The sequence below is a fragment of the Camelus ferus genome, chromosome 11, assembly GCF_009834535.1.
Source record: "Camelus ferus isolate YT-003-E chromosome 11, BCGSAC_Cfer_1.0, whole genome shotgun sequence".
Taxonomy (NCBI): Eukaryota; Metazoa; Chordata; class Mammalia; order Artiodactyla; family Camelidae; genus Camelus; species Camelus ferus.
This window is the reverse complement of record NC_045706.1, coordinates 50,985,162-51,000,920: the sequence shown is the minus strand read 5'-3', so window position 1 is coordinate 51,000,920 and position 15,759 is coordinate 50,985,162. Positions and strand designations below refer to the sequence as shown.

Genomic DNA, 15,759 nt, shown 5'->3' with positions numbered 1-15,759 from the left:
GACTAATATTTACCGAGTATCTGGTCTGCGCCAGGCACTGTGGTGGGTCCTGAGGATACACTGGTGAGTGAGACACATACAGTCCCTGCTCTCTCGAAGCTTATATTTTAATGATGGAGATAAAAAAGTAATGTTAGTAATTAGTAAGTAAATAAGAAAATTCCAGAGAAGGTTAAGTGCTATTAAGGAAAAGGACTGTGTGCAGCAGTAGAGAATAGTGAAGAGACCCCTGTCCGACGGGATGATTAGGGAAGAGGTGACTTTTAAGTTGAGACTGAGGATGAGAAAGACAGAACCAGGTAGAGCAGGGAAGAGCATTCGAGGCAAAGGGAACTCTATGTGCAAAGAGTCTCTGGCCGGAAAGAAGGCCAGCACAGCCAGAGCGTGCAAGCAAAGGTCAGAGTGGCATGAAATACAGATGCAGGGATAGCCAATCATGTAGATCATTTTAGGCCACATAGGAGTTTAGACTTTTAGTCTAAATGCAACTAGAAGGGTTATAAGCAAGGGAATGAAATAATTTGATTTCTTCTTAAAATGAATATTTTGGCTACTGTGCAGAAAAATAGAAGAAAATGCAAAAGAGAGTGACAGTATGGAGATCAGTTAGGAAGCTACTACAATGAGTAGAAAACAGCACTGAGCTACAGTCATGGCAGAAAAGTGACTGGATTTAAGACTAGATGATATACTTAAAACCAAGTCAAAAGAACTCACTGAAGGTTTAGACAAAGGGAAAGAAAGGCATTAAGAATGACATCTAGGTTTCTAGCTTAAGATATAAAGTGTCTGATGTTCCACATATTGTGTGACAGATGAATCATGTTGTAGGGAACATTTTCAGAACTCTAAGCACGAGAAAAAGTGTATAGACGAAGAATGCAAACATACATGTGTATAGAGTGCACCCATCTATTACCCTTTAAGGAAAACTGTCTCACCTCCAGCATTGCTGAGGGGGTCACTTGGTGTGTTTTGAGCGTGTCAATCAAGCCTTACCTCCAAGTGGACCAAGGGGAGGGTATCCGACTCAAGATGTTCTTCCAGTGTCCTACTTATGAATGCCACAAAAAGTGAACTGAGCTAACCTAGTGTTCTCTTTCAGGAGCCAGGACGGAAAGCAGAGGAAGACCAGGAAGCTGACTGTGAGGCAGGAATAAGCAGACGTGCAATGTAGCTGAGTAAGAGTAACGTGTAAGCACTGGAGTGAAAATCCATGAATACCTGCTGTTGAGGTCTCTGATCTGAGTCTAGGATCGTCACATGGCTCCACTCTCAGTGAAAACTCGTCCAGTTTTGGCTCTTGCTTGGGAGTCCTTTTATGGTAGGTAACACTTACTGAATCCTTGCTATGTGCCAGGCATGGTGCTTTAAAAACGTTATTTCATTTAACTTCATAACAACCCAAGTGAGGCAGGTACTCATTATTCTCATTTCTATAGATGAGAAAACCTAGACTTGAGAGATGTTAAGTAACTTGTGTGTAGTTTCACAACTAGTTAATGGCAGTACCACGACTCAAATCCATGTCTTTTGACTTATTGTCTTAACCATTATGTTATAAGGTCTCCTTTAATGCTTGTGTGCTTCCTTAAAAACAACAACAACAAAAAAAAAACCCCTTATTTGAGCTATATGTAATGGCTTTCTGTTCCTTTGACCAAAGGAGTCGGATGAAACAGTGCCTTAAAGCCAAAGTATGGCTGCTCTACTATATCTTGCCCCTTGCGCTTCCATGACCGCAAGCTCCCTCATAGAGTTGTCACTCTTAAGAAAATTTAGTAGAAAAAAATAAATTACTGTATTGTGGGGATTTTGAAATGCACTTATAAAAAATAGAATGTTATATTATAATCATAAATCTATATCCTTTCCTTTTCCTCTGCCTTTGAATACTTTAATATAGAATAAAGATCTAAATACAACCGTGAAAAACCAATTTCTTCCTCTATCCTCTGAAAAGTTGAAAGAAAGAACTCTAGTGGTGCCTTCTTATGTAACAAAATTTTACAACCTGCTACTTCAAGGCTTAAAGACTTAACTCAGGGTAGAATTTGGCTTATAACTATATAGCATTTCAAAGGCAAAGAAAACTCCCAACACCTTTCACTGTTCTTTTTGACAGACTCTGTTACTCCTAGGCTTTAGAACTGGTCATCCCTCAGATACCATCATTTTAATGAGTTCTTTAGGCAGGCTGGGCCAGAAGTGCCAGAAAGCATGAGAAGTTTACTACAAAGCACTGAATATATGACTGTAGATATGTGAAGAAGCCTAATTTTAAATATAATGGTCAAACTTATTTTTAATAAATTTTCAGTTTTGTGTTCGTTATCCTAGGTGATTTTTTCCAACTGTCACATTTCTCTAGTCATTTGCAAGAGGGCAGGTACAGTATTTACATGAATACTTTTCATCAGATTCAATAGCTAATACTGTTTCTACAGAAAGTAAGCAACTCCTCAGTCTGATCCTTGTCTTTCCCACAGATGTGCATCAACTTTTATTTTTAAGATGATGAGTAACTTACAGCAGGGCAGCATATTTTAGATTCTTCTTTAATGAAGGAAGGTATTTAGAAACAAGGGTGGCACTGACAGTTTTATTTTTATGGTCATGTTGTGCTACAAAAACATTTATGTTCAATAAAGATGCTAACTGGGTATTTTTCCTAACAAGATGTGCTTTAAATATTTTATAATTGTTTTACTACTTCTTTAATATTGATTTTTTCAGAAAAATCATGTACTTGAGGCTGATATGAGTATAGATCACTCTCTATGTTGTGTTCTAGTATTAGCCTAATTACCAGAATGAGAAAAAGTCTGAAAAACCCTTAGCCATTAAATTCATATATTTAACAAGTCACAACCTTGAAATTTTGCTCTACTTGAAAGCACTCTTAAAGAAGAGCTTGACTACTATTACTAGAGGAAATTTTTAATAAAAGCTAATTAAGCTACAACATTCCCAAGTGGTTAACTGATTTTAGGGGCTAAATTTCTGGTACTTCTAATTATCCTCTGATGGCTTTACTTAGTGTTTCACAACCATGACAGATGACAATGAAAAACTGCAGTGAAATTCATCCACCCTGACACTGTGCTAAGCACTGGCTTCTCCCTCTCCAAGTAAAATCAATACGCTGTTTGAGTAAACACGTTTACAGCTTTATTAGGATGTCTTGCTTGTTCTGTAACAGCTACTTGAAGCTGTGGTAACAAATCGACTCAACTCAGTTAAACCTAGAGAGCTGGGTAAGAGGCCCATCGATAAGGCTGTTATAAAAATAAACTGCAGGAGATCAGAAAGCTGGAGCAAACAGTCTGGTAAATGTCAATATTTTCCCTTACAGAGGATGACAAAAACAGTGAGATCATGTGGAAAGTCTTTTTTTCCCCCTTAAAAATGTTTCTTGTTTCAATCGGACAAAGCATTTCTACTTTTTGTGCACAACTCTTCTGAATGAAATCTTTGCTTCCTAATTCTCATGTGCATCTGGAACAAGATGCTGATGTAAATCCTTGGTTATTTTCCCTGCCCCTTCAGATTCTTTATTTTCCTTTATAGTCAGAGGCTTATTTTAGTCTTCACTGACTTTATAAAATGACCTTATTCAAGTTATCTGGAATAGCTGTGGTGGATCAGTCTTACCTTCATTTTATTAATGAAACAGGACTTCTGCCATGTACCTTTGGGAGGTCATTTCAATGCGGCGTTCACTCTAGCTATAATACCTGTGAGACCTGATGCTGTGCCTTCTAAATTAGGCCTTCCAAATTAATGCATTTAACAAGCGCAAACAGTGTGAGCCTGAGACAGGCTACGCAACCTCCCGACTAGTGGTAGTACATAAAAATGTCTGCTGCCTATTAGGAGCCAGGCTCCATAGTGGCTGCCGCTCTACCAAACAAGAACTCACATACCCTCTTTTAGACGTTCACAGGTTGCTCAGAGAACTAACACATGGCAGGAAATTCCCACTTCAATTTGGCTAGCTCAGGCTACCCAGATGTGACAAAGTAATGGTTTCCCCCTGCTGAAAAAGGCTCAGATGTAAACTTTTCTCCTTGGATTTTCTATGTAGTCTAGTTTGTAAAATTTTGTTTTGTTTTGACTTCATATCGACTACCAACTAGTCATGAACTCAAATAACAACTTGTGACCTCTGTGTTAGAAAACATAGATTTTTCTGGAAAAAGGAAACAAACAAATATTACATTTCGAAATAACTTAAAAAGCTACTGTGCCTGTCAGGGTAAGGTCTGACCTAGCAGGTATTTGCATAATGAAAACCAAAGCCTAAGTGGTGTCAGATGGTGCAGTGACTGACACGGACAGGAAGTCAATTCGGAGCAAAGGTTCCTTTATGATAGCTCAGCACCACACACCCTCCCACACAAAGTGAGCAACTGAGCAGCGTGGTGTAATAAACAGGCACTGGTTACTGCTATAACTATGATATGAGGATAATTTATTTCCTCTTTCTGGTGTCTGAAAATGGAAGCTTGTCAAATCATATTAACATGGCTTGGGATACTGCATTTGAATGGGAAAAAAAAAAAAAAAAAAAAAAAAACAAGCCCAAACCAAAAAAACAAAATGCTCCTAATTCAGGAAAGAAGCTTCTAAAGAGTACCACTAAGCAGTACATTTTACTTGTGTAGATAAGGTGCCCTTACACCCCAACTTCTCTCAAAATATTGCTTTAAAGATCATTCCTCCTTATGGAACAAAAATGTACAAGATGAGGTTAGAATCTGAATTTTAAACCTACCTCTGTGTGATCTCTTGATGTGGTTCCCAAAATAAAAGTTTAGCATACGCTACTGTTTATTGTTAAAGCTGAACATCTTGGATATCCACATGCCAAGAAAAACTACATCAAAGGCTTCTATCCATTTGGGGTACTGACTCTTGACCTATGTATTTCCAAGAGGTTATGTAATAGCCTACTTAACTGACAGCTTGCATTTGGGTTATGATCATATGTAATTACTGGATCATAAGTTAATAAGTCCGGGGATCTGGCGTCTAGTATTGCATATTTGCAATTAACTCCCTTTCTTTGGGCCTCACTTTCCTTATCCATCAAATGGGGGCTTTTTAATAGACCATATTAGGTTTTCATACCTAACATCAACTCATTTGAGGCAGTTGCTTTTTGAGCCACCAAATAAAATATGGATAGGGCAAAATGGGGATTTGTCTAATCTCATTTATCAATAACTTCAGAAATTTTGTTTATGACATTTCTTCTGGCCCTCTGCTGCTAAATAAAATCTTAGAAATATCAACATTGTTTTCTGAGAATAAGTGTTTCTCAATAATCTTCAAATATTAGAAATATAAGACTCATTATTAAGTTTCAGGGTCTGACAGCCTACACGGCTCAGACTGTCTCTGTCTTATCCAAATCTCCAGAAGACAAAGTCCTTTGAATTCCATTATCTACTTACAATTGCTTCTAGATGGAGGCTATCCAGGATACTAGATCTTTGAGGAAACATTCATGTTTGTGAGAAATTCCAGACTTCAGCCTAAAATCATCTTGTATTCCATGGGAATGAAAGTTGTTTCTCTTATTTTTTGTCATGGCTTGAGGATCATCTTTACCTTTAAACCAACAAAGGCTTAAATAATCTTGAGCAAGGTTCTTGAAATTTGGCCCCAGTCCAATGTCAGCTTATCACAGTCTCTGGATGTGAAACACCAGAGTAGCATGTCATAAAGAATCCCTTGTCCCTTTCCCCCTGCATGAACTTGAGCTGCTGTCTGTGATGTATTTCATATTCCTAATGACCTAGGCAATTCCATACCTCATTTGATGGTTTTACGGAAAACTGCTTCTTAAGAAATAAGAACACCAAAATGGATCAAAGACTTAAACATAAGACAAGATACAATAAACCTCCTAGAAGAAAATATAGGCAAAACATTATCTGACATACATCTCAAAAATGTTCTCCTAGAACAGTCTACTCAAGCAATAGAAATAAAAGCAAGAATACACAAATGGGACCTAATGAAACTTACAAGCTTCTGCACAGCAAAGAAAACCATAAGTAAATCAAAAAGGCAACCTACGGAATGGAAAAAATTTTTTGCAAGTGAAACTGACAAAGGCTTTATCTCGAGAATATATAAGCAGTTCATACGACTTAATAAGAAAGAAACAAACAACCCAATCCAAAAATGGGCAGAAGACCTAAACAAGCGATTCTCCAAGGAAGACATACAATGATCAATAGGCACATGAAAAAATGCTCAATATCACTAATTATCAGAGAAATGCAAATCAAAACTACAATGAGGTATTCACCTCACACCAGTCAGAATGGCCATCATTTAAAAATTCACAAATGACAAATGCTGGAGAGACTGTGGAGAAAAGGGAACCCTCCTATGCTGCTGGTGGGAATGCAGTTTGGTGCAGCCACTGGGGAAAACAGTATGGAGATTCCTCAAAAGACTAGGAATAGACTTACCATATGACCCAGGAATCCTGCTACTGGGCATATATCCAGAAGGAACCCTACTTCAAAAAGACACCTGCACCCCAATGTTCATAGCAGCACTATTTACAATAGCCAAGACATGGAAACAGCCTAAATGTCCATCAACAGATGACTGGATAAAGAAGATGTGGTATATTTATACAACGGAATACTATTCAGCCATAAAAACTGACAACATAACGCCATTTGCAGCAACATGGATGTTTCTGGAGAATGTCATTCTAAGTGAAGTAAGCCAGAAAGAGAAAGAAAAATATCATATGGGATCACTCATATGTGGAATCTAAACAACAACATCAACAACAACAAACAAAGCATAAATACAAAACAGAAATAGACTCATAGACATAGAATAAAAACTTGTGGTTGCCAAGGGGGCGGAGGGTGGGAAGGGATAGACTGGGATTTCAAAATCATAGAATAGATAAACGGGATTATACTGTATAGCACAGGGAAATATATACAAGATCTTATGGTAGCTCACAGAGAAAAAAATGTGATAATGAATATATATATGTTCATGTATAACTGAAAAATTGTTCTCTACACTGGAATTTGACACAACATTGTAAAATGATTATAAATCAGTAAAAAATGTTAAAAAAAAAAAAAGAAATAAGAACACCAAAGATGTCCTGCTAGAGATAAAAGATAGGGAAAGGGTTCACTGTTGCTCTTGGATGGGGTAGGAGTGTGCAGCAATCATCTTGGTCATCATTCACAAGAAATCCTCTGCATACAGTGGGTCATATGAAGGTTGTGGTTTTTGAGTGAAGAAGTGTGAAAAATGATATATTCAACACTCATCAAGTTATTTTCTAGTCCTCTGAGTTGGACAGCAAAGGAAGGAGGTGGTGCGGAAAAAAAATTCACAAGAATTCTGCACCACTTTTTCACACAGCACAATGAAGCAGCAGTTAAGAAGAATGAGAGAGTACGTTACAAATGTTTGGAAACAAAAAACAAGGTGAGAAGGAAAAATGTAAAGATAATTTAGAGATGACGTGTGGCTCTCAGTAGCACAGACAGGTGCTATGTGGAAAGGAAGCAGTATCCCTGTTCTGGAAACTTAAATTTTTTTTTTTAATAAAAAATCTTTTCTGAACGTGAATTAGTAAGTTAAATTAATGCTCCTTTTTATTAGATGGGAAATAAGATAATTACGTACACTGTGATTGCTAAGTGGCTTTAAAGGTCATTTGCATATTGCAAGTAATACCTTTTAGGGTAATATATTTTCCCTGCTAGGGCTGTCATGAGAAATTTGAAAATAAATAGTATTACAGGCAGCACAGTTACGTTACGATCATTCAAAACAAGCTGTTCTAAGCTATACTTGGCTCTTAACCACACTGAATGAAGCTTTTTAAATCCTAAGAATGTTGGTTTTTGGGTGAGGTCTCTCATCTTTTATCTGAGAGTTATGTGCCTGGCTATAATCTGTCAAAGGTGTACTCACTTTTAGTCTAAAGATGATTTGTAGCTCTAGTCCATATTCCTTCAGCTGCCATAAAACATACAGCGAAATCATATTAGATTAACACAGGCTGGTATTGACAGCCCACTGGGAACATATTGATTAGGTCCCCTTTCATGTTATTTGTTATGATTTTTCTTCTCAGTTTCATTTACTGGGAAGACACAGGGGAAGAGATTTCACCGGGAACAATGACAGTGCCTGTCACAAAACGTTCTCAATGTTTCCATTTGTTACTATGGCAGTGACAAAGAGGGTTCCAAATGAAAAGGCAGACCTGCTGTGACAAAGCACAGCAGGACAACAGGAAGAAATTTTCTACTGACCTGGGAAATTAGGAAATCATACTTAGAGATTACAGAATTGTCTCCATTTCCAAGGGTACAATCGTAGCACTTGGGCTTTTGAGGGAGAATGTGAAAAGGGTAGTTCCATCAGGGCTGGCTGGTAACAAATAAAGGGCAGACATCAGAAAGTGCTTAAGATCTCCAAATAGAACAAGGAGGTACACTTGTAGAGGTCAGAGGGATTTGTCACTGTGATTAAACCCTTGAGATGGAACTATGAATTTAATTTATGTACGTTTGGGGCACTCATTTAAAAATTATACATGAAAATCTATGACACAGTCATATATCCCTCATGTGGCTATTAGAATACATGGCACTCCAGTACTGGGATATATAGTATTAGCACATGGTAGGGGAAGTCATGCTTTCTCTAAGAACTTGAAACTGGGACTACAATATAGTTATGCAAAGTCGCAAAAGAAAGAAATGCTTTTAAGCCAGAAAAACTTGAAACAGGAGGAATATATTAACCATCCAAAGACAGAATGTCTCAATCAGAAAGGAGATATGTTAATCTGGCAATAAAGCAAAGAAAAGGAAACTACATAGTAAATATAAAAATGCCATTGCCTCTCCCTTCATGTTTAAGATAGAAGAGTATGCTTCAACAGCTAGAGTATATTTCCAATCCTAGCAGAAAGGCTTTTCCTGCTGTAGAGATGGGAGTAGAGGGTTTTAACCAATGGATCTTTGAGTATTTGCAATTAACAAAACCACTTCTATTGCAAGATGGATGTATCAGCCTGGTGCTACTAAACAGTGGATTCATATAACTCTTTGTATTCGAATTCCATGCTGACCAAGCAAGTTTATGATCTGGCTTTCTGTATGTCTGTAGTGCAATCAATTCTACTGCTTAGCAAAAAGCTCCTGGTTCAAACCCACCGGGGATTACAGTCCTTCGATTCTCTTCCCTTTCACTTTCTCTTTCTTTTCTGCAGCAATCCCACCCTAGAGCCCTCAGAATCCTATCAGATAACAAAAGCACCTGTTCAATAAATGAAGTCATCTATTCAGACAATAGGAAGATTTGCTTCTGCCAAACTAGCTTTTGTGAGGAAGGCTGGTCTGTGGTTCTGAGTCCTAATGATGAAATTTCCCTAAAAGTTTACAGAAACAGTACAGTTCAGTAAGAGCACTAACTCTGGAGCCAGACTGTCTGGACTTGAATCCTGGCTCTGCTACTTTCTAACTATGAGACTTTTACCTAATCTCTCCATGTTTCAGTTTTCTCATCAGTGAAACAGACTTAAAAACAGCCTACCTCAAGGAACTTTTATGAACATTAAGTGAGTTACACAGTGCTTACTTAAGATATCCATTGGCTACTAGGTGCTACATAAATATTATATGTTACTACCACCATATAGTATAAATTCTAGCATAGACAGAAGTGCTAAACATGCCAATGTAAGCATTCCTTGTTAAAATGACATTAGAGTATTCATCTTATTGCATGACTCAGTCTTTCAGAATCTGATTACCCTGGGAACCGATCAGAGGAGGGTTAAAGTGAGAAAAACGGCTACCTAACTGAGGTTTTACCAGTGAAGTTCTGCCTGCCTTCCATTTTCACTATATTGATTTCAACAGTACATAGTAAATCTAGGGTACGATGAAAGTGAATAGTGAGGAAACTGCCAACATATTACACAAGGGGTTGGCAAACCACAGCCTAAGGGCCAAATCCAGTCTGTGGCGTGTTTTTGTATAGCAAGAGAGCCAAGAAAAATTTATACATTTTTAGAGTATTGTAAAAAACCAAAAGCAAAACCAAAAACAAGCAAGCAAACAAAACAAGAATATGCAACACAGTACGTACATGGTTTACAAAGCCTAAAATATTCACTACCTAGCCCTTTAGAAAAAAAAGTTTGCAGATCCCTGTTCCACACTCTTTCCTTTTTATCTACCTCACTGTACTGTAGCAATGAGTATATAATGAGGCTCGGTATGTAGAGTGAAATTAAGAAAGAGGCTGAAAATCCTGTAACAAAGGGCCCAAGTGCTCTGACGATGTAGTTCACTTATCACTCTAACCATAATGCAAATGGGTAGCTAGCTGTTCCTGCTCAGTACACTAAGAATGACTTCTCTCTCCCTCAAAAAGTCTATATATTCCTACCCTGTACTGGAAGCATTACAGGTAGTTAGGGGTCTGTAAAGGAATTTGTTGGTGTAGGAAGCCCTGGGCCTCAGGGTCAGAAACACTGGCTAATTAGGTCACTCTCATATGGCCTCATGATGTATCCAACTAAATATCAAAGAAATAGAATACTTACTGCTTTAAATATTTTAAAGTGCTTAAATAATGCACACACAAGTTACAAGTTTAAAAGTTCCTGTACTAAGATCCCTGGCTTAAATAATTTCTAACCAGGAAATCAATATTATTTCTTTAACATATTACAGAATTTGGCTCAATTCTGGATATTTTCAGGCTACATGGTTCTATAGCTCTGAAGTAGTATGGAATAGGAAAAACAGCTGCAAAATACTCTAATCAATGATAAAGGTTTTCAGAGCAAAGAAATAAAAGATGCACATATGACAGTGAAGTAGAGCATTATTTGTCCTATGTGCTCTTTCCAACAGGGCATGGACCGTGCTACCAGTCTAATGGTTAACAGGTCATTTAAGACTAGGCATGAAAAGTTTCAAAGAAGGAGAAACATGAAAAACTTACGCTGGTGTAAAAGAACAATAAAATAAAAGAATATATATTTTAAAGAATAATTTAAAACCACCACACAATCTTCAATAAGCTTCCCATAATTCAAATTACCTTCCAAGGAAAGAAGGACAAGGGTCAGCTCCATTTGTTGTCTTCTCCTTGTCTTGCTTGATGTTATGACAAATATAGATCAGGAGAGACTCTTCCCAGTTACCAGTCAGGAATCTAAAGCTTTCTAGAGATCTTAACCGAGCTTAACAACACTTAGCTAGAAGGAGTTTAGACATATCAAAAACACTTTTGAACCAGATTTTAGATCAATCTAAGTTCCCAAGCCAAGAATCTTCCAATTGTCTTGATTTTATTTTTTGCTACTCATTCCAAAAGTGATTTAGTTCTTATAAACTATGGCAGTTCTTATAGAGCCTGAAGCAGACAAAATTTAACCTCTTCCTGATACAATAAACATTGAACAATCATGTTAGAAGCAGATGTTTTAACCAAAGGATATAATCCAAAGATATCACCCATTGGTTATTAGCATACTATTTAATATTCACAACTTGTTTTAAAGAACAACAGTGTGTTAACATTTAAGCCTGAAGGGCTATGATTGTATTATGTACTGTAGTTGATGCAGCCTGTTTATGCAATATCCTGACAAACACAATTAATCTTGTGAAAATGACTGGGATATAGTGTAATAGTAAATTATTTTTAAGCCAAAAATACATATTTTCCTGTAGTAATATACTCTTATAACACTCACAACGATAGTAGCATATGGAAAGAACATTAAGAGTTAATCCTTTAAAAGAAGAAATTAAAAGTTATTAAATTCATAAATCTTGGCTATGCGGCAGAGATAAGAGTTAAAGGAAATGTTTAACTTATAAGTAAGCATGAAATAAATGAGTCTGTACCTCCAACAAATGCATCTCCAGCTCCATTGGTATCAACGATTTCTTTCTGGTCTTGATCCAAGACAGCAAAAGCAGTGACTTCACTTTCTGCAATTAGAGCCAAAGAAAGGCAAATTGACTTCTCTTTGTAACATTCAGTGTACAAACTCACTCAGTTCAAAGTTTAAAGCTCCTACATCATTCAGAGAGAGACGGAACATGAGGTCCATACTCTATACACGAGCACGTAGGAACAAAGTGAAAGGTCATCTGTAAGCAATGCTTTTTTGGTCATTTTCAGCCTACAGATGCTGTATGTGTTGTGTTAGAATTCGACCTAGGTAGTCCATGTTTTTGAGGAATGACTGTAAATGGTAGCAGTACCTTTTTGGAAAGCAAAAATACTTAACAGAAACTACGAACTAAAGGAAGTGTTTGTTAAGTACTAGATCGTGATCTCTAATAAAGCATTGAGCCTGGTTACAGTCCTGGCGGTGAAATCTTGGGACACAGTTAAAGAGCTGTAAATTTAAAAAATGCAAACAACGAGTCTTGGGTGTTTCTCTATGGAAAATTACAGTGGCACAATAAAAATATAACTGCTATTCTGTTATAATAGTTGATGCCAATGTCAAGGACTATTGACATTAGTTGGCTTATTATGGATAATCTAACCTGGTTACTTTTTCACAAAGGAGTCACTATGTCCTCCAAACTATCTATCAAATAACAAAAGGGAGAGCTACCACTGAATGCATGGGCAGAACAAAAGGGACAGTGCAATGAGTTCCTGTCCTACAGTCTGGACCAGGGCTTAGTTGTTTTGACTACAGAGTAACCTAATACAGTACTTTAAACTTGGCATGTTACAGTGGAATGGCATTACAGTAGTCCCCCTTATCCACAGTTTTGCTTTTTGTGGTTTCAGTTACCCATGGTCAGCTGAAGAACAAAAACATTAAATGGGAAATCCCAGAAATAAACAGTTCGTAAGCTTTAAGTTCCACACCATTCTAAGTACCATCCCACTCCGTCCTGCCCTGGATGTGAATCATCCCTTTGTCTGACGTATGCCGCCTGTAAGTCACTTAGGAGCCGCCTCTGTTATCAGACTGTCACTGTACTGCAGTGCTTGTATTCAAGTAACCCTTATTTCACTTAATAATAGCCCCAGAGCACAAGAATAGTGATGCTGACAATATGGATATGCTGAAGAGAAACCATAAAGTTCTTCCTTTAAGTGAAAGTTCCTGATTTATTGAGGAAAGAAGATTGTATGCTGAAGGTGATAAGATCTACAGTAAGAACGAGTCTTCTATCCATGATATTGTGAAGGAAAACGAAATTTGTGCTAGATCTGATGTAATTCGGACCTCAAAATGCCAAAGTTATGGCCACAGTGTGTGATAAGTGCTTAGTTAAGACAGAAAAGGCATTAAATTTTGGGGTGGAGGAAATGAACAGGAAATGTGTTCCTATTGACAGCAATATGTTGTGCCAGAAAACATGGAGCCTACAGGAGCACTTTAGCAAGAGATCCCCTGAAATAAGTGACACCAGGCCATTCTCTGCAAGTAAAGGATAGTTACACAGATTCAGGAAAGATTTGGACTGAAAAACATGAAAATTACTGGAGAGGTTGCATCCGCATGAAGAAGCTGCTGCCACATTTACGGCAGTGTTGAAGGAGCTGATTAAGGAAAAAGGATACCATCCAAAGCAAGTCTTCAGTGGCGATGAAATGGGGCTCACCTGGAAGAAGATGCCTAATAGAAGCTACATTCATAAAACACAGAAGGGCAGAGTAACTCTAGTGCTACATGGCAACACCACAGGGTGTATGACAAAGCCAGGTGTGGTGTGCACAGTGTGCAGACTGAAGAACCCACATGCTCTCAAAAACAAAAAAACAAAAATTATCTGCCTATGACTGGCAACATAATCAGGAAGTGTGGGTGACAGTCATCTCGTTTATGGAATGGTTCCACCTGCTCAATCCAGCAGTGAAAAAATATTTGGAAGAGGAATGGTTGGAATTTCAAGTCCTATTGATAACAGATAATGTACCTGGCCATCCTGAATTGTTATAAAATGAAACGCTGAGGTTGGATTTCTACCTTCAAACACATCCTCATTGCTTCAACCCTTGACCAGGGCATCATTCAGTTTGTCAAGGCCACATGCACCCACCTGGTATTTGATTACATTTGATCAGCAATTGATGCAGACTCTAACCTGGACACAATGCAGTGCTGGAAATCATTCACTATTTCTGATGCAATATCATTCATCAAAGTTGCAGTGGATAAATTAAAACCAGAAATTATAAATGCCTGCAGTTCTGAATGATTTTAAAGGCTTCCTGGGAATCAGTGGAGAAGGTAGGAAAACCATTCATGCAGTTGGCAAGAAGGATTTGCCGACATGCTCGATAAAGTAGAACACACTGAAGACCAATGAGAAGTGCTATTAACAAATGAGAAACTAGAAGAACTTGTTGAGTCACCTACGGAGGAAGAGAAACATAATGAAGGAAAAACTGAAGCAGAACCAGCAATATGGATTTTAATGAAATTTGTCAAAGTGTTTCAAATTGTGCAGACTTAAAAGACAAAGTTAGGGAATATAAGATCCTTGGATGGAACACAGCATTAAAGTCACCCTTATAATTACTGAAGGATTGATTCAACCTCTGCAGCAAAACTTGATGAGTGAAAAACAAAGAGACCCCTTCTGATTACAATGCTCTTCCACAAGGTTTCGGTAAAACAAACAAAAACAACAAACAAAAACCCTTCAACTATTGAGGATTCCCAACCATGGACATCATCTGCTCCTGACATCCAACCATTGACACTGTTATGGCTTGATGATCCTCCTTCTGATGTGTCATCAGAAGGTCAATATTAGCCTAATGCTACGTCACAATACCTATGTCATTCATCTCACCTCAGGTCATCACACAGGCCTTGTGTCATCTTCTGTCATCACAAGAAGGGTGAGGACAGTACAATAAGATAATGTGAGAAAGAGAGGAGACCACATTCACATAACTTTTATTACAATATATTATCATAATTGCTGTATTTTATTATGGGTTATTGTTGTTGATCTCTTACTATGCCTAGCTTGTAAGTTAAACTTTATCATAGGTATGTATGTATGTATAGGAAAAAAAGCATAGTATATGTAAGGGTCTGGTACTATCCACAGCTTCAGGCATCCACTGGGGGTTTGGGAACATATTCCCTGCAGATAAGGGGGACTACTATGTTTGTGATGAAATCTGGCCTAGAGGACATTTCTAAGAATTTGGATAGTGCTTTTCATTGGTGTCTGGAACTTCTGAAATCACAAATTTGCATCCCTCATAGGGCCAGATGTGGCTGAAGACTGGTAAACTTCAGTCTCACCTAAGATCAAGAAGGAGGGAAAAGGAGATCTTGAAAACTTAAGGTGTTAATGAAGAAACTAGGAATCTCAAAAAGCATGTTCTGTCTACCTTTTCCTACCTGCTACTAATGGATACTTTCAACAAGATATAAACATAGATATGATAATGAAAAAAGATTCTCCTGGAAAGACTGATATTCAAGAAGAGGACTCGTTCACTTAGTGATCCCTTTCGAGCCCATGGCTGAAGACGCTAAGGAGACTCCATAGGAGAAGCATCTATTTAAACTCTTTAAGTACTAACTTTGCATACTTTGTAACACCAAATGTACATGAAGTTGACAAGATTTGATTAATTGGAAGTGAAGGCATAAATATTCAAATATCCAGGATTAAATTTTCTAGGGAGTATACAGTATACATTGCTACACAAGGCCAAAAAAAA

General features: G+C 37.6%; 1 protein-coding gene across 3 annotated transcripts in view; it reads right to left on the bottom strand.

Moving 5' to 3' along the window:
• ADK (adenosine kinase) overlaps window positions 1-15,759 on the bottom strand; it is a 413,194-nt gene that overhangs the window by 14,580 nt on the left and 382,855 nt on the right. For all 3 annotated transcript variants that reach the window (XM_006173420.3, XM_032491568.1, XM_006173421.3), the window contains one exon: window positions 11,943-12,029. In XM_006173420.3, the coding sequence (XP_006173482.1) occupies window positions 11,943-12,029 (87 nt within the window). The remainder of the gene's footprint in view (window positions 1-11,942; window positions 12,030-15,759) is intronic.